Source organism: Papilio machaon, chromosome 3 (assembly GCF_912999745.1).
Source record: "Papilio machaon chromosome 3, ilPapMach1.1, whole genome shotgun sequence".
Classification (NCBI taxonomy): domain Eukaryota; kingdom Metazoa; phylum Arthropoda; class Insecta; order Lepidoptera; family Papilionidae; genus Papilio; species Papilio machaon.
Genome location: NC_059988.1, coordinates 6,964,727 through 6,991,385, shown reverse-complemented (window position 1 = coordinate 6,991,385; position 26,659 = coordinate 6,964,727). Strand labels below are relative to the sequence as shown.

At 33.0% G+C, this 26,659-nt stretch overlaps 3 protein-coding genes across 4 annotated transcripts; 2 read left to right on the top strand and 1 right to left on the bottom strand.

Annotated features, from left to right (window-relative positions):
- Nucleotides 1-6,308: 6,308 nt before the first annotated feature.
- On the top strand, nucleotides 6,309-14,690 carry LOC106719641 (protein obstructor-E). Of its 2 annotated transcripts, none has more exons than XM_014514017.2 (6): nucleotides 6,309-6,405; nucleotides 9,349-9,710; nucleotides 9,944-10,064; nucleotides 11,735-11,929; nucleotides 12,647-12,722; nucleotides 14,191-14,690. In XM_014514017.2, exons 1-6 carry the CDS (start codon nucleotides 6,366-6,368, stop codon nucleotides 14,570-14,572), a joined length of 1,176 nt encoding a protein of 391 aa, XP_014369503.2. In that variant the 5' UTR covers nucleotides 6,309-6,365; the 3' UTR covers nucleotides 14,573-14,690. The 2 variants fall into 2 exon arrangements, with proteins under 2 accessions (XP_014369503.2, XP_014369504.2); XM_014514018.2 differs by having other exon boundaries at nucleotides 6,312-6,405; nucleotides 9,352-9,710.
- A 454-nt stretch (nucleotides 14,691-15,144) lies between these two features.
- On the top strand, nucleotides 15,145-16,396 carry LOC106719574 (protein obstructor-E). The gene is made up of 6 exons (XM_014513936.2): nucleotides 15,145-15,247; nucleotides 15,369-15,475; nucleotides 15,567-15,687; nucleotides 15,779-15,979; nucleotides 16,069-16,138; nucleotides 16,258-16,396. The coding sequence occupies exons 1-6, from the start codon at nucleotides 15,145-15,147 to the stop codon at nucleotides 16,394-16,396; spliced, it is 741 nt and encodes a 246-aa protein (XP_014369422.2).
- Nucleotides 16,397-25,440: 9,044 nt separating this feature from the next.
- On the bottom strand, nucleotides 25,441-26,033 carry LOC123723558 (salivary glue protein Sgs-3-like). Its single transcript, XM_045686635.1, has 2 exons — nucleotides 25,979-26,033; nucleotides 25,441-25,895 (listed from the first exon to the last, which is right to left on the bottom strand). The coding sequence occupies exons 1-2, from the start codon at nucleotides 26,031-26,033 to the stop codon at nucleotides 25,441-25,443; spliced, it is 510 nt and encodes a 169-aa protein (XP_045542591.1).
- Between the last annotated feature and the right edge of the window lie 626 nt (nucleotides 26,034-26,659).

Genomic DNA, 26,659 nt, shown 5'->3' with positions numbered 1-26,659 from the left:
TTTGTCAAAACAGAGATATCAAAATGTTTAAATCGGAGATTTTAGCCTCAGAAATCCACCGGTTAGTAATGTAACGTCATTCAGAATGGTTTATACAAGCCTATGTCCTATTTTGCATTTCGCCTGCACAATGTATATCATATTGCCTTAACCATAATGGTTTATATTCGATTAATATTACGTCACTATATTTTAGTTGTAAGTTATTTTTAAAATCTTGCTGTAATTAAAACGAATTGTATTAAGATATTGAAATATTTTGAGAAAGCGAATTTTCCAAATTTTTATATTCGAGCTAAGCGATTTGTATCCAGCCTAATTAGTTAGAAAGTGACTTAAGTTATGTGATAAGTGACGAAGTTTACAGTGATAGAAATAAGTGTTTAAGCTCACCACGTTCATTACTTTAAGTTTATTTTAAGTTCTGTAAAGTTTGAATATTTTCTTTTGTAAACTCTTACGTTAAACTTTTGCGTATATAAGTAGCATTATTTTAGTTTATTTTAGCTTTAAAAAGGGGTTTTTTGGTTATGGTATACGCATGTGGTGAGTTTTCACTTAAGGCATCAAGTGCCCTTTAGTTTTAAAACGCAATACCTATTGAAAAGTCTCTCAATGTGATCATTTACGAATATGTATTTATCAACATGTAATATTGTGCTAAGTATTTTATCTTGTACGTCAAATTTTCATACAAATATACAGGTGTAATCTGAATTAAATATGAATTACAATTTGTTTGTTTTATTTCCATTCAATATTCCTTAGAAATTAATTTGTAGATGTTATGGTGTGATTAAAATAGACTAAATTAAAAGCCAATTAGCAAATCTTTTGAGTAAAACTAATGGAAAATGGTATTTGGTCATTTTTAAACAATAATTTTTACATTGAGACTCAAAGAAGTTTACTTATTAATTATATATGAAAACAAACTTACTATTAGAATTATTAAAACACTAAATGATTTCATAGAATCAACACAAGATCGTCTGTACCCAGGACGAGGTCCTGGTGGATAATGGGTATCAGGAGGTCGGTTCAAGTCTCTGAATCTAGCAAACTCGTCGTATGTTTCGATACGACTTCTACTTTCATCAGGAACTTCGTTCTGAGTTCTAGAGTTCTCAGTTTGAGTTCCGGAGTTGTCAGTTTGGTTTCCAAAGTTCTCAGTTGTTTCATTTTTAGTTTGAGTTTCAGTTTTTTGTTCAACTCCATTCTCATTTTTTGAGTCGGACCCTTCGTTTCGACTATCGCCATTTGAGTAATATCGTATAACAATCCCTTCTTGATTTAATGTTTGTAAACATTCAACATTAGTAAAAGATATTTTGCGATCAAAGTTTGTATAAACCGGTGATTCGATGTTAGTTTGCGCTGCAAAATGTTTTATTTCATTCAATATTAACTTGTTCACTATCCGCAAAGATAAAATTAAAATAAAACAGGTTAATGACGGGAACAATTTCTCGTTCATTGTTTATGAAAACAACCAAACGTCAAACGTCACTTTAGTCCCTCGATGTTGCCATGTCATGATAGGTTAAATAAACTGTTCATATTATGAAAAAGATCCCGATGGAAAAGGTCACGATGGAATTTTGACCACAATCAACAGTGCGGCAAAACAGTGATTTTCAAAGTAGACCAGTGGACCCCCTGAGAACCACGATAAACCCTCCTGGGAAACATCGTGAATGTCAGAGCTAGAATATAGTAATAATATAAATACATACAACAAAACTATCAATACGTATTAATAAAATTACAATGTCTAAATGTAATATAGTGTAAAAAAATCTTATTTCGTACACGTGATGTATTTGCGTTGCTGATATGGAAAAGCAAGTTTTTAAAAATTTTGTCTGTCTGTATGGAGGCAAGGCCGTTTTCGGCGTTCCGCGTAATCTCCGGAACGGCTGGACCAATATTAACGGAATTCGACTGGAAGGTAGCTGCTGCACGCAGGCATATGTGCGTCGACGAAGTCGCGGGCGACCGCTAGTCCTACGTAACTTGAAGATACACAAACCTTACAAGTGAGTAAGCATCACCTTTGTCCTTTGTACTGACATTCGATCACAAGCCATATTATACCTCTAACAAACGTTTCCTTGTTCTACGGTATTTTATTACACTGTGTCATAAAGGGAAGGAAACTCTATCTTTGAATTGTGTCATGATTTCATTATAGAATTATTTATAAATCACTCATCATGAAAATATTTTTAAGTTGATGATAATTTTGATATTTAAAAAGATGAGTATTTACTTTGAAAGGTTACCGGATAAGTAGTCAACGGTATTGAATCATAATTTTTCTAATTAAAAACAAGACTCAATCTTCCGCATTACTCACACTAAAATTAAAATACGATCATCGATTTCTTTAAAAATCGAACAAACCTATGTTTACACATTTTAAGTTTTGTAACGAGTGTATCTCCCTTTGTATATAAAATGTTAGGCTTTGGTAAGTATCTGTAATCTCACAAACTCTTTTGTCTTTATCATACCGAAATCTTTTTTTTTACATATATCACAGAAAAGTTTTCGTAAACTCCTAAAGCGCTACAACGAATGAATCAACAGAATGTGAAATCCCAAAATATGCAAAATGGCGGGCGGCGGGTGCAGACGTGAATACGAATCAGTTAGCGACCCGAGATAAGGAAGCTGATCTCTAGTGTGTACGTGTTTTGGATTTCAAGATTCTGGCAACGGTTTTCCCCATTCGAATCAATGTTTGATGGCCGATTTTCCATAAATTGTTGGCAGAGTTTTTGCATATATGTACCTTCATATCAGCATTTCCATTCGATTTTATTATTCAGCAATTAATTTTAAGCGTTTATCTTAAGGAAAATAGATTTTTAATACCGTGCTTAATTCATTTTATCTAAAGTTAACACCATGAACTCGCTTTATATCAAATCCCCAGCCACCGTACGGAAGGGAATAAAAATACTGTGAAAATTTTTCCGCAAACAAATTTATTTCAGAAATTGCTGCATATTTTTGGCAGGTGGATAAAGCAGGTTGTATTTTAGTATTTTTTATACAGTTTTTTATTATTGGACACCGAAATAATAAATATTGTGACCTGAACTTTAGATGTGGATCATGCACATTTTTTATTCCTGATGATGATGATACATCAGATATAGACGTGCATAGTATGTAGATATTTAAACGTGGCCTCTCCCAAAAATCTCCATTATTAATGCTCCCCTACACCTTTTAGACAATAGGCTGGTGTGACCTTGACCAGATCGACCGTCTTTTTGTGGGAGGTCTAATTACGTGAAACCGTACGTGGCCGCCATTTTAAAACCTTTTGGTCCATAAAAAATCATTTCGATGTGTTATAACATTTAAGGTATGTTAATTTTAGAAACTACATATAGAAACGTATTATAATAAAACTAGTTTCGTAGAAAAAATATTTAAATTGAGGAAAAATTAAAAATATCGGAAATTAATATATGAAGTGCTTTTGCTAACAATCGATAACGTGACTTTAACTTACATAAGTTATCCTTATAAATATCATTTAAATCAAACTTATTTCGTAAAAAAAAAATAAGGTTTAATAGAGTAAAAATTATTTTTATTTAACAGCATACCTGAATCCTGATCGGATAATTTATATCTTTCCATATAGAATATTACAGATGTTAAGACCCTTCATTGGCACCAAGGTCCAAGAAACGACAAATCTAAAATTAGGTGATTTGTTCTATATATCTGTACAATGAATCAGCCTTTGTACACCAGAATACTAAAACATGTGTGTAGTTTAAATTGAATTTCTGCCAAAATCAATTATTCTATGACTAACATAATACAGCTTTAAATCTCACATTAGGCACACGTATGTCATAAATTATTGCAAACTGTTCTCTATTGCAAATTCAGATAATTCCTGTACTAACATGAAGCACACGTAGGTCATACATTACTGTAAATTGTTCTCTATTACAAATTCAGACCATTGCTACCTAAAACGTCAATTTAGCATATATTCATTTGAATACACTACAAGAAAGACACATTCATTTATTGCATGATGTCCTGTGCATAAAGCGGAAAAGTCCTTAATAATAGGCATGTCGTATGATAAGTTAACGTAGTGTAGGTAGATCTCTTAAAAGATGAATAAACTATATGTCAAATTTGCAATGGTTGCGATGGTTCATATGATGGGAGATAGAACGGGGAAGCTTTGAAGCAGTGAATAGGAGAGAAAGAGTGGTTGATTATTGAGAGAAATTATTAATGAAATTGAAATTATCATGATAGGATATCATCTACCCCAGATTGAGCCTTGACATTTACTTTTGTCCACATTTAAATTGGAGAGACGGTTAACTTATAATCAAAGTTAATTTTTCGATGACGAATAAATTTGGAATTCCAAAAATGATCTAACGTAAGTTATGTTTACGATGAATAACCTATTTATGTATTCCATACGTAAGAAGAGCCTAGTAAAGACTTTTAAATCATAAAAAATGTTAGTCCGGGTCATAAATAAGACTTAAGTACATAATTATATTTAAATAAATATAAAGAACTATTATAGTTGTCGAAATACTTTTATGAAAACATATTTTCACTCATCTTTTATCCTTGCCTAGCTGTAAAGTTGTTTTTTTGTCAAAGAAAAATTTTACAAATTAAATAAAAAAATTCTCTTAAAAAAATAAGATATTTGAAAAATTAGTTAGACGGCAAAGCTCAACTTCAACAAATATGTGAATAAACTTGACCAATAAATGTAAAGGTCAAGATCGACTCTAGATGTTTTGGTTCACGCTAAGACAAACTAACTATAGCAGGATAGAGGTCAACATACAAGATCACAACGCTCATATAGTGGTCTTTTCTTAGCAAAAAAAAAAGTTTAATACGTACGAAAGTTATACTACATTCTTCTGTTACAACCACTACTCGTATTTTTATTCGTCATGTTTATTTAAATTAATGGACATTTCCTTTTAATTATTTAACGTTTCTCGGTTCGATTTCCTAATTTAATTAGTGCTTAGCGCGAACTTAAGTCAAGTCCATGTTGCTTGAGTGTCAAACACTATAACCCATTAAAAATATCGAAATTTGATTGTGACTTTAATGCTTCTTAAATAAGGAAATAGATTCCTATGATGACGATGTTAAATAATGAATTGCAAGAAAATTAGTTTGTTGATGTACAAGACATTTTCTCTAAAAAATTTCTCTAAAAAAAGTGGAATACAAAAATGTATTCCACTTTTCCATACAAAGGACATCAACGCGCCAAAAAATATCATAAACAAGTAAACTTTGATGCATTTTACAATTATTTTAGTTCATGTATTATTATTATTTGAACATATAATTAGATGTAAAACTTAATCCAACTTTAACTGTTTAGTATAAGTTAGTAACATAAAATAAGTCTAAGTTGTAGTCATAAATAGGAAGCTGCCCTTAACCTTGAAAAAGGATAAATGTAAAGTGTAACATCATATTAATAATAGTGTTCATTTCAAGGTCGCGTATCAAATATCGCGAGAATACATCAGCATTCAATGTCACAATATCGGATCGTAGAATACGTGAAATACAAGAATAAGTGGAATACATATGATGTTACGGAAATGGATAATACGAGCATTGTATGAATATGCTAATCTCGGAAATTATCAAAAGGATTTAAAAAATCCTTTAGAATTTAAAACCTCAAATAGTCTAATAGTAGATTTTTTCACGGTATTATCGTTAGGAGTCAAGAATTACAGTTTTTTTTTCTTTTTAGTTCATATATTAGAACATTTCTGTTAACTTCTTGTAACAGTTCGTGAAATTCTCGAGCTTGAAGCTAGGATATGGTTTACGATTACAACGTCGGATAACTGATATTGAACCTATGACCTCTATGGTAATCGTAATATGCTGACTTCTGTAGTAATTGAATCTAAAGCCTACATTCTCTCTAAATTAAAACAAAAACTATCTCTCTCCACTCTCTAGTTTTTAGGTATTTTTAAAACGCATAACTCGGCCTTTAAACACGTTAAGTGTTGATTTGGTCGTAAAGAACTTTAGCTTACAAAATTTCAACACCCTTCGTTCTATTTGTTATTTAAATTAAACCTTACGCAAGTAAATCTGCAGGAAACTGGCGTTAAACATTTCCAGATATTCAAATTTCTTCAGCGTTTTCGAATATGACAATGTAGGGGTGATGTAACAGGGTGTGGTCGTTTTGTGATGAGACAGGGTTTCGCAAGGCGGTCTGTCCCCAAGGTCGCTCATCATCTCCGCGCCGCAGAGCGCACCGCTGTCAGTACCAATCTTATCGCGTTACCCGAGTGGTCGACATGAAGTCAGCTATTGTGATATTGTTTTGCGTCTGCGCGAGTAAGTTAAGAATCTTAATAACTATCGTATAATATAAACAGCTAAAAACTGTTAAAAATATATTTTAGTACATTTCAATTTTTTATAAATTTTTTTTAATTATAAATTATTAAAATTCACGCACAATAAATAACATACTGCCACAATAATTAAGAAAAAATAGATATTAGCTTAATGTGTCCCTAATTTAATATTCTTAAAAGTATTTTTTTTAAATAGTAAACATGGGTATAATAATTTTATATTTATACCAGTTGTATGTTTCAATAACTTTTTATAATATTAAATTTATATTTTTTGAATAATTTTAGTATAATAAACAAAACGAGAAACTTTATGGCAGTATCAATTGTATAATGCAACGCGCGGTTTGTAAACAATAGCTTAATTAATGTCTTACATTGTAATAAGACAAATTATGAAGGAGATAGGTTTTATTAATATTCAAATCTATGATAATTCATTACGTAAGTAAGAAATAAAATTGCTATTTTGTTTCGTGTTAAATTACTATAAACATTTTATTCACGTGTAAAAACTGTGTGTATATTGTTGTTTTATGAGTATTATAAATATATACTATATTAAAATATATTTTGGTAAACAACATATGTTTATTCAATTTAATTGTATGATGTAGTATAATTATTTCTCAGAAAGTCATTTTTTAAATTTCTTAGAAATAACAATCTTACTAATGTAATAAATGCGAAAGTTTAGATGGATGGATGGATGTTGTTACAATGTATCTCCAGGACGGCTGAAATTTGTTATAGATGTAGAATATAGTCTGGAAAAACACATAGGCTACAAATTAAGTATTTTGTTTTTAATTCCACACGGATGGCGTCGCGGGCGACAGCTAGTCTGAAATAAAAAACTTAAACCATAACTTTTGTAACATCATAGGTCTATTTGATAGCAATCCAATTTGTCCCAATCTCAAACACATTATTATTTTTGATAAAGTTTGTGAATAGAATCTTAAAATTTAAAGTAACAATTCTGAATTCAAAAATGACCTCAAATTGTTAAAGGACAAGAATAAAATCAACATAAACTCGTCGTAACATATGGCATTTATTTTTAAATTATAGTGAACATCACTCACTTAAATATCATCCAATCAATATTCCGGTAACGAATTAAATATTACTACGTTATTATTAATTCAAACTACGTTAATCATAAATTTAATACTACATTAAATGTTCTATCTTACAAATATTATAAATGCGATAGTTTAACATAGTCTGGAAGAACACTTAGGCGCGGATGGAATCGGGAGCAAAAGCTTTATATAACATAGAGTAATACTATTTGTATAAAATTTTATAGTTGTTATGTAAAGTCATTTACTTACAACAGAGTTTAATATAAAATTAACATCTTAAAACTAAAGCTTTTAAAATTTTAACACGTTAGAAAATATGTTACAACATATGTTAACATTAGACAGTATAGATTAGTAAATAGCTTTTATGTTGTAAACTCTGAATTCAGTAATAAATAGCTCTTAAAATTATCAACCATTATAATTCATAATATAATGTTTCACTTATAAAATTCATAAACCTCATTAGATTGACTACAGGAACAATAACTTTTTAGCCGACTTAAAAAAAAGGAGGTTATCAATTCGACTGTATTTTTACGTGTGTTACCGCAAAGCTCTGCCAGTAGTGCTCCGATTTTGATTAAAAAAAAATTATCTCTAAAATTCTATAAGAGTAATTTATATTTTAAAAGTATACGAAGATAGAAAACAAAGGCCAAAGAAAAGAAACAAAATATTCATAATCATAGAATAATTAACATAGAGTATTAAATTTTAGTTTTTAAAATCTAAGTTAAAATTGCGATTACATATATAATACTATTGAATATTCTTCGATACAGATAATATATTATTTTTTGTTATTACTCTCTGCATTCCCTACTTTTAAATACCAGAGGAAATATGCTTATTGTTACTATAGCTTGGGAATCATCGAGAATCGTATACTTGTAGGCTAAATGTGTACTATAAAATCAAATAACAGAATAATGTTATGAAAATATTTACATTAAACCTTGCAGAATACTAGTGTGTAACGTACAGTAAACATTACGAATATTTCTTCCTTCATATCACAGCTTTCTCTTTTGTTTTATCACCATTTAAATGATGTAATATGGGTGTCTTCGGTGACTGAGCTTGAGGTCACTGTGCCATTATAATTTAACCTCCTTCAATCGATTTGAATACATGAAATGTATTGAAAATATAATTTGTTGGATATTATAAAGTAGCTACTTATTTTAAATAATTTATGGATGCATAAATACAATGCAAACATTTGTATCACGATACTTTTGAACTTGAGATGTTCACCCACATATCGAGGGGTGAAAGGCTAGTTGTTTTAAGCGACATTTTTTGCGATATTGTTATATATATATAAATAAATATATATAAACAAATAGCCTTTCACCCCTCGATATGTATTATAAAGTAAAAAAGCTTTTGCCCGCGACTTAAATAAAACTATAATAAGTAATAAATATAGATAATATAGCTTCCTAATGGACAAGAAGTTTTGAAATCGGTTCAATAGTATTTGTGTTTATTAGTTACATACAAAAATACAAATCTTTCCTACGTATATATATACGTACACAATACATACATAATATTGTGAGTTTAATGTTGATTAATTATCTATACATCTAAATGTCACTGAATCTCAAATATTAGTATTAGGCAATATGAAAGTGGATATCATATTTGAGTCATTGATTCAAAAATAAGGTTTGATATTTATACCGTTGCACAGAATCCCTTACTTGTTAATTCACCAAACAGTTATATTTAAAATAGTTAGTAGTTTAAAAAGTTATATTTAAATTCACCAAACAATATTTAAAAAAAAAACGTTTTTTTTAATATGTTTTTGTCCTCAGCAGTAAACGCACAGAATTCGTATTCAGACCAATTGGCAGCTGTCGAAGAAAACTTCGACAATGTTGGAGAAGTTGGTTTCGATGAAGTAGTCGGTATCGGTGAAGGTGGCGGCTACACCGCGGGTATTGAACCAAACGAACCTAATGCTGCAAGGAACTATGATGAAGACAGTGAAGTGATAACTGGTGTGACAGACTCCGGTAGTAACTTTGGAAACATTGACGTCAACAGACAATCATACGTACAGGCACCAGACCAGTATGAATCTCAATCCGCTCCGAAAGCATCTAACATAAGATGTGTGGAGAAGAATGAACGCTACCCAGTACCAGGCAGCTGTGATAGATACATTGAATGTCTGGTAAGTATTACCTATAATTATAGTAATAAAATTTAACGACACACAAATTTCTAGGTTCAGAAGATTGCTATTTAACAACCTAGTAATATTGTAGTTTATTGTTGTAACTTGCTACTATTGAAATTGCAGATATTCTATATGTTGTAACTAAGACTATAAAGATGGTAGGCAATTTTCAATTGCCGAGGTATACTCATGTGATGTCCATACTGATTTAATATTTTTTCAAACAGAACGGTACTGCAGAGGAGAAGCTATGTCCAGACGGTTTACGATACAATCCAAACGTGAGGTTCAACGTGTACCCCTGCCAGTATCCCACAGATGTGCCTTGTCTCGCGCGCTCTTCCTTGCGTAAGTATTAATCTAATTTTTGACATATTTAAAAACGATTTAAAAGTAAAATATGCGAATCAGCTGATTAACAGGATGTATTCATGTTGTTATGTATAGGCGTGAATGTATGGAAATATGTGTACATCTATATATATAAAAGAAAGTCGTGTTACTTACACTATTTATAACTCAAGAACGGCTGAATCGATTTGACTGAAAATTGGTGGGCAGGTAGCTTAGAACCAGGAAACGGACATAGAATTTTTACCCCATTTTCTATTTTTTATTCCGCGCGGACGGAGTCGCGGGTAAAAGCTAGTATGTTATATATACGAAAATAGCGAACTTATACTTATAATGTCTAATTTTTGGTCACCTTAAAAAAGCTAACAATACCTGAGTATCTGTTTGCAAGATGTTATGTATATGTGATGTGATGATGTGATGTATATGTGATGATGATGTTAAGACGTATAATTACGTGTGCAATGTAAGCAACAAAGGTGTTAAGTAAACAAAACTTTTACTATCGTTTATAATAAACATCCTCTAGTGTTGATGTAAGAACGGAGAATTAATAATACAAATCCTTTAACATGTTGTAAAGTTGATTTCACTTTATTAAGCGCATCATAATTACAATGTTTGTCATATAAATGCAATGGCTATGTAATACTAGCCACCTTTGACATTTAACAACTTTTAAAGGGATATTTCTTTGTACTTATTACATTTAATTTAGAATTTTAAACAAAATGTTGATTTAAAACTTTTAAGTATTTAGAAGATACATTATAATGGCTATTTATTAATATGGAAATAATTGGTAATATTTAGTAATTACAAATAAAAAAAAATTAAATTTGGAACTACATTGTTTAATGAACTAGTGCTATTAAAATCTCTTTAAAAATATATAGGATTAAGATATAAAGTCAAATTCGATTTAAAAAACAATAAAAAAGTCACGACCTTGTATCCCAGAAACAAGAAATAACTTTTATATTTAATACACGTAGGAATACAAAAAAATGTTAACACTGGTTGCATATTCTAAGAATCAAACACTACTCATTTATTTTTAGTCGTGAATTCTTTTAAATCATTTCAAACACTAAAATTATAAATACCAGTCACTAAATAATAATTATGTAAAGCATTAATATGTTATTACTGAAAAAAAAAAACAGGAACTGAGTCCTAATTCTTAATAATAATTAAGCATAGATGCTGGATTTTTAAGAATAAAGTTACAAAGACAGACAATTAAAATTTTGATAATATTTTAAAGTTAATTTAAAAAAAAGGAATCTTTCACCTCAGTATCTACTTATGACAATAATGTGGTTGCCTCGAAAATAAATTATAAGGCCTACAAGGTAATATGTCATCCGTAGTTTAAATAACTTAAGATTACTTCTTAAGATAAGAAGAACGTAATGTAAGGTGTGAGCGTTGGTAAAGCAATGGTTAAGTACTTGACTTGTAACCAACAGGTCCTGCGTGCGAAATCCGCCATGTATCAAGGGCCTACTCACCCCTTATTTAACGTAGGATTGGGCCGCTCCCTGGGGTAGTATATATACGTGCTGACCATATTTAGCCCTTATTTAGATCAGGCTCGAGCCCGTCCATATAGACTTGAGGTAACGAAATAACGAAATAACGTAATAACACTGCAATTCCAGAGCCAGCTCAGCCGACAGCGGACTGCCCGCACCAGTTCGGTTACTTCAAAATCGGAGATGCTAAAAACTGCAGCGGGTTCAGGAATTGCGTCAACGGCATTGGGTATGACTTCACCTGCCCCGAGGGCCTGGCCTTCAGCTCTGATACCTACAGGTGCGAGTGGCCCGACCAAGTGACCGACTGTGATGCTGAAGGTAATAGAAATATTTATTTATAAATTGACTTCCCCTTAACTATACTTGGTAATTGGTGATATCTCCGACATATGGCATTGTGTAGCAATTTATATCCGGGAGTACATAGTTATCACCGAAATATGAACAGATTTTAATGTAAGGTCATTGGCACTTCTCTAATTTATATAATCAATTTTATCCTATAGAATGTCACCACACAAAATTTTTATTATTCCTACTCGTATCTTAAACCGAACCAACTCAAATTCAAATTGAGAATATTCAAATTTGAAATTAATTATTAGATTCAAAAGACCGCTAATAAAGTATACAAGCACTTCATTATGCCAAATCAAAGGCAATATAATTAAGAATATAAATTTTCCAAATAAACCCCGGATTCACTGTATGACATTTAGACGACATTAAAAGATACCTATTCTATGTCCATCCTATTGACCTATGTGATCATGTTTTTTTAATTCAAAATCACGATTCTTTCAAACTTTTTAAATAATAATTTGATTCCTTATGTAATAACTTGTTATTATTAAAAACATTATCTTAGTATTGCTTTTTATCTTAAATGTAGAGACTTATACAAAGACGCGTTAGACCGCGCCGTAAGCCTTTCTCTAATCAAATTACGATATTTCCCTTGATAACAAAACAATATAGGCAAAACTTTGTTTAAAATAATGTTGCTAACGTTAACAATGTCGTATACGTTTCCAGCCTTCCTCGGCTTCAAATGTCCGGAGGTACCGATTTCAAAGGAGCTAGGACCACCCGCCGGTTACAGGTTCTACAGGTAAGAAATCGTTGTAATACAACAACATAAACTATCACAAGCTTCAAACTAACTTAAGTTACTACTTAAATGTTAAGAAGATTATTTTGTAGTAAGGTTTAAAATTGCAGAAGTATTTTTTATGTTTATTTACAAAAAACGAGTAATCAAACCTTTTCTTCATTAATTCTTGGTATTGGAATAAATACAGTCGAACCAGGATAAGCAAGAGCCCAAGGGACCGCGATATTTTTCTCGCTTATACAAGTTTCTCTCTTACCCCAGTTTTTCGTCTATAGAGTTCATCCGTCAAGATCGTACAATGATTCTCGCCTATAGAGTTTCTCGCTTAACCAGTTCTCGCTTATCCAGGTTTGACTGTAATAAATTCATTGAGAATAATTATATATTTAAATAAACATCAAACGTGTTCGAACTAGTTTAAAGGTTTCAAAAAACTTTTTTCTAGCGATTTATCGATGCTTTTTTAAGAAAAAAATCATCGACCATAATTTTGTACTACGACCATGAAATATTAGGTCTCATAATCATCAATTATGTTTTTAGACAAAAACAATTGCAAAAGGTACAAAGATCATTGTTTATAATCAAATTAAGGTTAAACAATTGAAACTTATTTTATCTTCAGTTTTTGTTAAGTGTCACTCTAATAGTTAAATAGGTAATGCGTCAACGGTATAATTTACAGCATAATACGCAAATTGATGATTAAAATTATAATATTATTGTACAAAGAGAACCGGTTGCCCAATACGACCGGTCATCGGGTGCCAGGTCGCGACTAAATGTCAACGGATGATAGTCGACCTTGTGTTATGTAAGATGTTAGAAATACCAGCCGCTAAACGTTTGCATCGACATACAACGTTCAAAGAGCCTATCACCATTTTACTATTTGCTAAATAGCATAATATTTTACTGGTTAAACATAAGTTTTAAGGGTTTGCGAAATTAATTTTACAACAAACAGTTCTACTATAAAACTGTTCTCTATCCCGAATCCAAAATTTATTTCACAGTGTTTTCTCATGACGAAACAGAGTATTAGTTAATAATAATAATTTCAAATACAATCAATAACGTTGACCTGTGTCCTTAAACTTAGCCTAGGCTAATGGAGCAGGTTACAATCTTACAAAACACTTAAATGTCTATTATTGTAGCTTGACGTTCGGAAACATTGACTTACCGTGGGTTTCTGAGTCCAAAATATCTGTATAAAAATAAAAAATCCAAGGTTAGCGGGTTTCTCCAGCAACTTCCTCGTTTATCCGCCGAAACTCATAAACAAAAGCATATCGTCAACACTCTCATTTTCTTTGAAAAGCGGCACCAACATGTTTTTGAATAGGTCTTTTACCAGTGGAGTAACGATTGATTATATAAACATCCAAATAGTGTTCTAAAACGCAAGACTAACTCGTTTTCTTTCTTCCTTTTTACTATAGTTGTATAATTTCGCTTTCAGATCTGCAGCAGATTGTCAGAAATATTTCCTCTGCATCGACGGTAAGCCACGAGGACTCAGCTGCGGTGGTTACTCCGCCTTCGACGAGGTGACAGGATCCTGCGTCGCCGCCGATGATATTGAAGCTTGCCCAGCGGAACTAAAGAGCGCTGCTGCCCGCTCAAGGGTCGCTGAAGAACAACGACGGGCCGTCGAAGAAGAACTTGCCAAGAAATGGGCTAAAGGACTACCCATCATCAGTACAGTTGGCCCCTCGAAGTATCAATACACGACCTCACCACCTAAATTCGAACGTCTGTACAGCACGGTCACACCCGAATTATACGAAGAGTATGTGACTCCAACAGGCGTCGAACCTCTAGACATTGAGGAAAACTTCTAAGTCTTATTTAAATTGTAATACCATGCCAACTGCTCAGTGATATTTCGTCTAGTGTAGTGTAATGTTATTTTATGATTATGTAACCATCAGAATGTAAAGTCATTGTTAATATAAACATCTTATAGTTAAAAATCGTTTTACTAATCCTATCTAAATATGTAATATGACATAAAATTCCAGTTAGTAGCATGTAAGTGATATTTCAAGACTGCTACAAGTAAGTATTTAACTTTTTTTTACCTATCTTTAAGTTTACCTGGATTTCAAAAGATGTTCAAATATTAAAGCTTTAAGCGTTTGACTTATACATAAAGTGGAAAAAAATATCTATAATTATTCTTTAAGATATAAAAAACACTGCTGGTGGTAATCGTATATCATTCTTAAGGCAGAGGAACCCCATGGCAACAGTCCCCATTACTCAAGTCAGGTCATTATATTTCTGTTATTGCCATCATACGAGTACGTCATTATTTGACCACTAATGATTATAAAAGTTACTTGTGGTGCATTAACTAATTATACATAATACATCATTAGTATTAGATTTTTACATATAAATTGAGTTCGCTATGTCACTATTCTATCATTGCTTCAAACTCTACGATAGAGTCAACACTCCATTTATAAAAATGTTTTTCTTCGCTACCTTCGCCCTTCTTGTTGCGTTGTCAAGTAAGTTTATTTTTCTTAACTTAATTATTATTTATTTCATTCCCTTGATGTATTTAATTATTGTATGACAAATATTTGAATGTCCAAGAATAATATTTATCAATTTTACTTATTATTATAGACGCTGTACAAGTAGTGCCCAAAGGAGCTGTGGGTGACGATGTGTGCAAGGAGTACAACACGTACTACAAGATACAGGGCAGCTGTGACTCCTACGTAGAGTGTAACGTAAGTGACGCCGCTTGTGACTTTGATGTGTAACAATGTGCTATGTTTTATTAGCAGTTTAATGTACATGTTGAATGTTGAACGTTCGCAGGCGTACAAGGCGACATACAAGACGTGTCCCGATGGGCTGTACTTCGTCCGCGACGTGCAGTGGCCCACCTACCCGTGCGCATATCCTTCGGACGCCCAGTGCGAGTACAACGACCAGCCTCGTACGTACCCAAATGGCTGCTCTCATCTTAGTCTACAATACACGCTAAACATAAACAATACTCTGACCTGCTGTGTTGATTTTCTGTGCAGAGCAAGCCGTGTCGTCAGCGGAGTGCAAGACCCAATACGGGTTCTTCGCGTCGCCGCTAGCGACCCGCTCCGACTGCGGCAAGTACCGTATGTGCGTGGAGGGCAAGGCCTTCGAGATGGAGTGCGCAATGGGCCTGGCCTTCAACCCCGAGACCGGTCGCTGCGACTGGCCCGACCTAGTGCCGAGCTGCAGCGCTGAAGGTACTCGCCCTTTTTCCCGTCTCCTTCATTGTGCAGTACAGTGGGCGATATGAACTGTTGCTGATATGCCCACGTGTTTCTGCTTACAGAGTTCCTCGGCTTCAAATGCCCGCCAGGTACCTACGACGAGTTCGGCAAGGCATACGTGGTGAACTTTAGGTGAGTACTACTGTGCTGTGCTGCGCTGTCTAGGCGTATGTGGCGTAGTGAGCAATTATCAAGCGATAAGCGAGAGTGAGCAATGAGCCGAGTGTTGAGCGTGTTGTTTTTGTGCGCAGCATCCAGGGCAGCTGCCACTACTTCTTCTCGTGCATGGAGGGCGTCGCGCGTCTTCTGGTGTGCGACCGCGGTTTCGCCTTCGACGCTTCCGTCAACCGCTGCGTCGACGCCACGAAGGTGCAGTGCCAGGAGGGATGAACAAAAAAATGTTTAAAGTTTATTTATTGAATTAAATAAAAAAATTATTTATTGAAAAACAAGGCTTTTAATACCTTTGCACTACCACCATATTTTTCTGAAAGGACACCTTCAAAAGATAAGATATATAACAAACAATACTCATAACTTTACAGATAAAATTATTACGACTGTTGAATCAATTGCAGTAAAAACAGAATGCCGAATCCTTGATGTTCAACACAACACATTATATTTACTGATATAAATATTCCCACATAAAATGTGATCAACTGCAGCTTATCGTACCCAGAACAAAGTTTTCTCGAAAGAAAATGTTGTAAAGCAAATCGTAGACAAAAGTAGGTAATTCTGTTCACAGAGCCTGCAAAAGTTATTTGTTTATATTATAAAGTGGCAAGCGAGCAAACGGTCTCCTGAATTCGCCGAAATAGCGAAGTGACAGCTGCCCATAAAATGCACATTAGCAAATGAGTTGTTGCTTTAATTGACGGAGGAGGGGATTCACAGAAAGAAAATATTTCTCCTTCCTATACGTTTCCACTCGACCGTCAAATCTACTTACTAGAAAGACGAGTAAAATTAGGCTTTCGGCACGCACACTCCTCAGACGAAACGCGGAATTACTTCTGCTATTGTTTTCGTCGTGTATTCGTGCAACAGATGTTGTTATTGCTGGCGTCTACTACTGTTAAAATGTACTTTTAAATAATAATATTTATAGCCATATCGGTTGCCATAATGATTCCATGTTAAATATTTTGCAATAAAACGAATGCGAATAGTCAACAACACAACATTTCCCATTGAAGATAATCTCATTTTTACTTTTACTGACATTTTACCCAGTTCTAAACCGATTCAAATCAATCAGTTGGTGCATGTCGAATGTCTTCGTTCAGTACGTTGTTCAGTAAGTTCTTTGATAAAGTTTCGATTGCGACTAGATATTTTTTTAATACTTTTAAAACGAAATAAAACTTTCACTGGCTAAAAGATATTTGTTCTGATAATATGACTGATGCATACTTAAAATGACACAAGTCATCAAATTATTTGGCACACTTTTGTGTGTTTTATATCAATATACCACGACCGTACCACGTTTAACTTTTGCTTCTTAATTTCTCCATCACTTGACTCTAATTAGACTAATCTCCTCTAATAACATTCGTTTCAAGTAAATTTGCAATTCAAAGAGCTAATAATGTATATTTAGAATAATATTAAGACAGCAACCAGCCAATTGAGGCTGTTGATGTTGATAATGTTTCAATGTCACATTGAAAATCTACTTACATTTGGAGACTAAAATCTAGCGCACTATCTTTTACAAAGAAACGAACTTATCTTTACATATTCACTACATATTTTTATTTTAATAGAAGCTTATTTATCACACCTACAGAGATGTATTTCGTTACCAAAATATACATATATATATATATATATATATATATATATATATATATATATATATATATATATATATATATATATATATATATATATATATATATTATATACTCAAAATACTAAGAATACCATGTAAAATATTAATTAATTCTAGACCTTTAATTATTAATTACACAAACTAGACAATTGCCCAATAATGTCATTTTAAATAATTATACATATTATGCATAATCCATTACTAATTTTACTAATGATGCGATCATTGCAACTGTTTCTTTTTTTATAAATAGATTTTTATTTTTACCTCTCGCATTTATCAACAAGGCTTCGACGTTACAAGTGATCATGCTGCTAACAATCTATTTTACCTGTTTATTAGTGGTTTTGTCAACCCAATCAGGTAAGATTGTATTTAATTTATATCATATTGTATTAAATCCTTAATAACGATTATTAACATTTGATGAATTTTGATACAAAAGTAATAATTAACGATTTTTTTTCTCCTTGCAGATCCGCCAAAATATTTGGATGGTGGCATGGGATACCTTGCAAGAAAATTAAATAAGAAAAATCTTGCTCCCACGGAATCAATATCGAGGAGTGACCCCCCTGACCATATCAACCAACCACCAAAACCAAATTTAGAAGCTGTGCCAGTATCATACTATGAAAATTCCCCAGCACCACAATTGACACCATTTAAATCTCAAGAGCCACTAATAGTGCTACCATTTAACACTGTAATCAATACTGATACTCCGGAGCCAGAAATTACCCAATTTATAACAACAGAGACAACAATTTCTGATTCTATTAAGGAACCATCTGTAAGCATGATTAATGTTATGCCCAAAGAACCTGCTGTAGTTTCTACATCTTCCCCGTCATACTTCTACGACGCATTTCCGATAAGTAAAGAATTACCAGTCGCTGTTTCAAGATCTAGACAAAGATACCCTGAGATAGTTTATCGAGTTGTAGAGCCTTATGTTACATCCGCCCCGATAACAGAAATATCACCAGAAATATTTGCCGAAACTCAAGAAACAACTTCGTCGACTACTACCTCTACTACTTCTACTACTACTACTACTACTGCGCTTCCTACTACACATATTAGTACAACAACAGCAGTTCCTATAACATCCACTTCGTCACCAAGTTGTGTAAACGGCGAAATATATCCAACGGATACTGGAAGTTGCGATCAGATCCTAATGTGTTACAATTCAGTCGTAGTGTTATTGATTTGCCCTCAAGGTATGGGCTTCAACATTGAAACCAAACATTGTGATTGGTCGCAGTACGTTGCAGCTTGTAACACTCAAGGTAACATAATATAACGCGCAATTTCTTAATCTATATATATAAAAGAAAGTCGTGTTAGTTACACCATTTATAACTCAAGAACGGCTGAATCGATTTGACTGAAAATTGGTGGGCAGGTAGCTTAGAACCAGGAATAGGACATAGGATAATTTTTACCCCGTTTTTTTTTTTTTTTTTTATTCCGCGCGGACGGAGTCGCGGGTAAAAGCTAGTTTGTTATAATTAAAAGCTTTTGTTATTAGCAGTTGTTTTTTTTTTGCAGGAATATAAGAAACTGACAATAGAAAATGATTTTGCCTTTTATGTTTATGAAAATAGCATTTGGTTCCAGTTTTATTAACAAACAAGAAGATAAAAATATATTATTAAATTAATTCAATAAATTTACTAAAGCTTACTTGTAGTTTAGGTACCATATGGCAGAGAAGGAGAACTAAAATATTGTAAATTGAATTTTCTATCCATGAAATAAAAAATTGACAGACTGTTGCAAAAATATGATTTATGTTGTTCGGATAAACGTGTTTTCTAATCCAATGTTGATTTTATAGCAAAGTTTGGTTCTACAAAAAGGTGTAGTTTAATAACCAAAAATCATGGTTGATATATGAATAAAATCTCTTCATATATCAACCATGATAATCAACCAAAAAAAAAATATTTGAATAAATGTAAAATAATTGATACAATTTGTATACGACCGAGGAGTCTGTGGTACTTCGTTGTACACGTCTTTCTCGCACATCCTGTATAGCATACAAATAAATAAAGTGCACAAGAATAAAATATTTGACGATGTAATTATTTTGTTTAATTAATTATAAGTTGTCCTATATTTCTAGTAAATATGTACAAGTGATAAAAATTAAGTACCGTAAAATGGAGTGAATAGATAAAAACGTTTAACTTGAACACTGATTTTCTTACATATATCGTATGGAAACGTACTATTTAAACATTTTGGAAACAATGGGAGGGGGTGTTAATTAAACAACACTTGTTAATGCAGAATAATTCAAATTAATAACATATCAGAAAGGCGTATTTATCTTAACTGCTACATTGTACTCTAATTATCATTAATAAAAAACTATTAACTAGAATGAACATGTTCAATTTTTTATTTAGATTATTAATATAAAAAATATGTGACAAAATTATATTCCATGCTTACTTGTAATCATACACTTAATTCATTTATCTTATTGATATCATGTGTGCTGCAACCTACACTACGTACTAAAAACCATTTTCGAAATTTGTAATATATAAAAATTCAATGCTTCCTAATAGTTTAAGTAAAAATTTTGAGGATTGTTCCAAAAAAAAATAATTCCAAGCATTTTTCAAATTTCGAAATTTAGTGATTTTTAAATAGCTGTAATTAGTCTTTATGTAAAGATAATTGTACTTTGTAATAGAGTTTTGGAAAGCTCGAAGACTCTACTTTAAGAATATAAAATCGTTTTTTATAAAAAATTGCGTTAATTATGTGTAAATTCAATTTAAAACAAAAAACGATTTTTCCCATGTTAATTAAATGGGAAAATAAAAAAACAGTAGCGACCCCTTAGAGTTGAGCTATAGGGCTCGGGTTTGGTGAGAATTTTTTTTATATCAAATGGAAACATTTGAGAGGGTATCGGTTAAAAAAAAATTAAAAAATTTTTTTGAATCACCCTAATATATAATATATATATATATATATATATATATATATATATATATGTAATAAAATGAAATTAATAAAAAGGCACCTAGGTTTCTATTTACCGAGCAATTGGGACAAAAGATACTACTAAAATTTGCACAAAACATCAGCATAAAGAAAAAATACTGCCGTTTAATTATTTAAAGAAAAAAAAGCTTCGATGATAAGCCGTAGATAAGTGAGAAACAAAATTATGAAACTGGTGTACATATAATGAAAGATCCAAGTTCTTTGGCTGAAGACATAAAACAATGCAGCTTAACGCTACAAAGTTGCATCGATTTAGATAGCTTTAAAATAAAAGTAAAACATTTCTTTTCTAAAAATAATCTAGCCTTTTGTAAACTTTATTAATTATTAATTGTAACTGTGCGTATTTGTAGGTGATTTTATTTAGTGTAACTGCGCGCTGTGTACCTCTTAAAAACATCCTAAATAATCAAGTTTCTAATAACTCAATATGGAGATGTCGGGAAAAAATAACATTTTGATTCAGTAGTGAAGTAAATGTTAGAAAGAGACAAATATAGTTTATACAGACGAAAAATGGTTTGAAAATATGAAGAAACCTTTTTAAAAAATTGAAGTTACACCCCGTTATGTGTTGGTGTTCAAGACAAAGTACTTAGGCAAGATGAAGTTGGCGACTTGCCTTCCTTTTTAGCCAGTTCGCCTCATTCCATTGAGGTAGCTTTTCCAGCCACGTTGCTGATAAGCTTAAGTCCCGATAAATATACATTTCTTACAACTTCGGCATTAATATTATATAATATATATAATATTGAGTTTTGATAACATTAACTGATATACGATGATGTGCTAAAATGGAAGACTACCGAAAATTAGTTTAGGATTAAACCTAAACCATTGATTTCACAACATTAAACTCTGCTGTTAAGATCTCACATATAACAAAGTTATAAATAAGAAGAACGAAATTATTTTTTTACATGATTTAATTTAATGTTTATAAAGAAATGTTTATAAATACAATAAATATGACATAAAGTTACAATTAAGCTGCACTACAAGAAGGCACGTTCTTTGACCATTCACACTTCTTGGTCTGGAAGTTAAAACCTAGCCCCGGCGGGCAGACCATCAGAATATATACTCTGTTGCGGCACATTAGGAACTGGTTGCAGCCGCCCACGCTTATGGGGTAAATGTCACCATTCGAGCAGTCAGTCTTGGGAGCGGCCGTAGAGGTTGTGGGTGCCACTGTTGTAGTGGTGGTCGATGTCGTCGGTGCCTGTGTCGTGGTCGTGGTCGTTGTTGTTGTTGTCGAGGGGATCTTCTGTTCGATGCAGGGCACTTTGGGTGCAGCTGTGGTGACGCATGGGTTGCTAGTCGTGCTCGTGGTGGTTGGGACTTCTTGTTTGGCGACACAAGGCTCGGGCGTGGCCGGCTGACACGGCGGCGGAGACGGAGGCGGAGGCGCCCGTGAGCTCGCACACCCGCACGCTGGCTTGCCGTTTACTAGAAAATAATAAACACAAAAATATAAAGACCTTGTAAGTTGAAAGATAATAGGGTACAATATCTTACAAAGAAAACTTACCAGCTTGCATGGCCAAAGCCAGCAGTAGAATGGAAAACAATGTTGTCTTGAACATGATTGTTGTTGTTGTGCTGTGAATCTCTGATGTGAACTGTGACTTGTGTTGAACTTACACGGTATTTATACAAAATTAGTTAGTTATATTGGTTACATTTGGCATAATTATAATAGATTTATATAAGTATGTAATTAGCAGTGTTGAAGACATTATAAATACATTATTATGAAATTATGATTTTGACAAAAAAATGCTAAATATTTTTTTAATTTACTATTATATTAAACTTGTTGCTATGTTACTAATATTATAAATGCAAATGGATGGATGGGTGTTTGTTAGAAGGTATCTTCAGAATAGTTGCATGCAACGTCTCACTGAAATTAGGCATAGATGTAGAATATAGTCTAAAAGAACATTTAGGCTACTAAAAAAGTTTTTTCTTTAATACCGCATCAACGGAGTCGTGAGCGACAGCTAGTGGAAGATAAACCTGCTAAAAAATATAACATTCGATGCCTCATACAATCTAGTTATTTAGGCTTGAAATATTATTTTATAAAAAAAATCAGTTCGACCGATCTTGAGTTATAAATAGTGTAACTAACACGACTTTCTTTTATATATATAGATATACTACTCAAAACAAAATAAGGGCCACTAAGATTTGATGCTGTACCATGAAAACAGGACAGACATTATATTGTTTAACTTATGTAACTACAAAATAATGTTACTGGTTATAATAGGCTAACAATTGTTTAAAATAATAATCATGAATTGTTTTTTTTAAGTTCATAATGAAATTGGCCATTTTGAATGAAAAACACGAACAAAAGCAATCACCGGAAAAAGACAAATTACTGTTCTTGTCGCTTTTGTTTCTTCTTTTTAATCCAGATTCATCCTTTTTAACCTGAATTTAAATCCGGACTGTTAACTGGCCATAGTAATACCTCAATATGAGACCCTTCTAGGACAGTTTGGGTTGATCGAGCTGTGTGTGCACGGGCATTGTCTTGCATCAGGATGAATCCAGGCCCCACTCGCTGTGCAAATGGGATGACTTGAGGCCTGATGACGTCCTCGATGTAACGTTCTGCAGTTACGGTACCTGCATTTAAAATAGTGAGCTCGGTTTTACCGTGTAAACTAATCCCACCCCAAAACATTACGGTGGGACCACCGAAACAGTCAACTTCGTGGATGCAGGACTCCGAAAACCGCTCGCCGCGTCGTCTCCACATCCTAGCACGCCGATCATCATTAAAAAATTTTACTTTGCACTCGTCTGTTAAAAGCACCTTGCCCCACTGATTGATCCCCTAGTTCAAATACTGACGGGAGAATCTTAAACGATTTGCACGTTGAACCCTGGTCAGAGGAATCCGAACAACTCGTCATCTTGACATTTGCTGGTCTTCGTGCAATCGATTACGTATAGTTTGATCACTGACACGGGTACCCGTTGTCAGCTGTAGGTGGTGTTGTAACTTAGGGGCCGTTACTGTACGACCACGACGAGCACTTAGTTGTTACACGAACTCTACCTGAATCGGGTCTTCTGGCAACACTGCCGGCCTTTTGGAAGCGATTCCATACATTATGGACAGCTCTTCGAGAAAAACCCAACTGGACACCCACATAACGCTGAGAATGTCCTTCTTGAATCATAGTTATGGGTCTGGTTGCTGTAATTGTATCCATGTGCCTTCATACTGGTGGCATGATTAAGGCGAGATGACAAATGAATCAATTAAAATTGAAAAAGTAAAACTTTTTTCTCATAATAATCGAAACAAGTTAAGAAGACAATCGAAGAAAAACATAAGAATCATCCAATTTTTTTTTTAAATGATGGCCAATAATTTTCAAATTAGCAACACGAACACCAGCATAAAAGAGATCAAACACCATAGAGTTCGTAATATCAATATAATGCTACTAATCAGTTATTTTTAGTTTACTAAAGTGCACTTAAATGTAAATAAACTAGTTGCGCTTATTTTGTTTTGTATTTCATTGATCGTTTCGGTTAATGACTAAAATTCAATAACCTTTTATACGCATATACATACATCATGTTTTAATTTTAATTAAATTTATTTAAATAACAAATTACAGAATACGTCTAGTGTCAGTTTACGCACTACCAGCGCCCTGGGCGACATTACATACAGCGTCTCCTTTTAATACATATGTCTGATAGTGAAAAACTTACGCTGAAAAACCTCTTTTCAGTCAAATAATGATAGGTAGATAACAAGACCTTTCATAGTAACGAAGCGTATTATTTCTCTGGTAGGCAGGCACCCAAGCTTTAATTATTTGTAGGACTTGTTATTATTATAAATCAGAATTTTATTAAGGTAGTATAATTATAAGGTAAGGTATAGTAACAATGAAAAAATACATAAAGATGACTACGCGAATGAGTGATGATTTTTATATTAAAATAAATATTATATTAATGTAATAAAGTAAAGCCCCGATAAAGTAATGTATGTTGTAACAAAAATTATATAAGAATCTATCTCAAAAAATGTCACGAACATAATAAACTTGAAGAAAGTCTGAAAACTAAGCCTTTATTGTCCAAGTGCTAATAAATTAAAAAATAGAAGTTTAAATGTGCCCATTCAATGTGCCCCTATTTAAATAATGAAAAATGAGAACTTAATCTTAGTTCGTCATAGAAAAAGCAAATCATGAAGATTTCGTAAGATATATTATATAGGAATTAGAAATTCCTATCGATCGAGTTAGAGGTCAACAAATCGTCTTTTTTTGTTCAGCATGCGCAATATAGTAAAGAACTTTTCAAGAAGGTGAAATATGTTGTGTTGTAAATTGTGTTGTTATAAAGAAAAATTCTGCCAGTAGTCAACACTTGTGAAGATCAAGTGATTTCAGTTTATATAGTATAATATAAAATAATATTTAAAAAACACGTATAACGAAATAAAATTTATTTAAGAAGAAAATATTAATTAGGACATTCTTATTCATAAATAAAATGATAAAATTTAGCTGCGTGCACTACAAGCGGGCACGTTGTCGGAGCGCTCGCAGGTCTTGGTCTGGAAGTTGAAGCCGAGCCCCGACGGACAGACCATCAGGATGTACACTCTGTTGTTGCACATCAGGAACTGGTTGCAGCCGCCCACACTAATGGGGTAAATGTCACCGTTCGAGCAGTCAGTCTTGGGAGCGGCCGTCGAGGTGGAGGGTGCCACCGTTGTAGTAGTGGTAGATGTCGTAGGGGCCGGTGTGGTGGTTGTCGTGGTCGTTGTCGAGGGGATCTTCTGCTCGATGCAGGGTACTTTGGGAGCAGCTGTGGTGACGCACGGGTTACTAGTCGTGCTCGTGGTGGTCTCCTGCTTGGCGACACAAGGTTCCGGCGTTGCTGGCTGACAAGGCGGGGGCGATGATGGTGGGGGCGCCCTCGAGCTTGCACAGCCACACGCTGGCTTGCCATTTACTACAAACAAAGTAAAAATATAATGAATTATACAGAAAAAAGTAAAACATACATTACTCATGTATTTAAAACATGTTACTAACCCGAATGCATGGCAAGCGCCAGCAGTAGAATGGAAAACAAAGTTTTCTTGAACATGTTTGTTGTTGTAATGCTGTGAAGCTCTGATGTAAACTGTGAATTGTCTAGAACTTACGCTGTATTTATACGATTTCTATTGCTTACTAGTAAGTTAATTTTTGCGATAATTATAAGTTGATCGATATTTAATGTGGTGAGTACTGCAATAACATCGTATTGGAATTTCCCAAAACTGTTTTAATTCATAATTTCGTTCTTGTGCTCAATGTACAAAATATTCATAGATTACATCTTAATCTTAATTATAAGAATTAAATAAATGAGAATGTTTAGATATATAGCTCTCGCCCACAACTTCGGCAGCGTGGAATTAAATAACCAAGAAAACCGACTTCTAAACAAATTATTCCCAAACAAAATACACTAATAGCAAAGGATTAAATGTTATTTTATTTTATTACTAGTTGACCGCGAGGAATTAAAAAAATCTTAAAAGCCTATGTGTTCTTCCAGACTATGTTCTACATCTGTGCCAAATTTCATCAAGATCCATAGAGCAGTTATGGAGATACCTTCAAACAAACATCCATCTAAAAATTCGCATTTGTAATATTACCTAGTAAAATTATTTTCTTTAAAACTCTTGTTTGTTGTATATTATACATCTACTGTTATATTGGAGT

Bases quoted from the DNA above. Each gene is read 5' to 3' on its own strand.
- LOC106719641 (XM_014514017.2), top strand. From the start codon at position 6,366: ATGAAGTCAGCTATTGTGATATTGTTTTGCGTCTGCGCGA. The intron at 10,065-11,734 runs GTAAGTATTAAT...CTGCAATTCCAG, and splicing joins TCTCGCGCGCTCTTCCTTGC to AGCCAGCTCAGCCGACAGCG. The intron at 12,723-14,190 runs GTAAGAAATCGT...TTTCGCTTTCAG, and splicing joins GCCGGTTACAGGTTCTACAG to ATCTGCAGCAGATTGTCAGA.
- LOC106719574 (XM_014513936.2), top strand. From the start codon at position 15,145: ATGTCACTATTCTATCATTGCTTCAAACTCTACGATAGAGTCAACACT. The intron at 15,476-15,566 runs GTAAGTGACGCC...GAACGTTCGCAG, and splicing joins ACTCCTACGTAGAGTGTAAC to GCGTACAAGGCGACATACAA. The intron at 15,980-16,068 runs GTACTCGCCCTT...TTCTGCTTACAG, and splicing joins GCCGAGCTGCAGCGCTGAAG to AGTTCCTCGGCTTCAAATGC.
- LOC123723558 (XM_045686635.1), bottom strand. From the start codon at position 26,033: ATGTTCAAGAAAACTTTGTTTTCCATTCTACTGCTGGCGCTTGCCATG. The intron at 25,896-25,978 runs GTTAGTAACATG...CTTTGTTTGTAG, and splicing joins GGCGCTTGCCATGCATTCGG to TAAATGGCAAGCCAGCGTGT.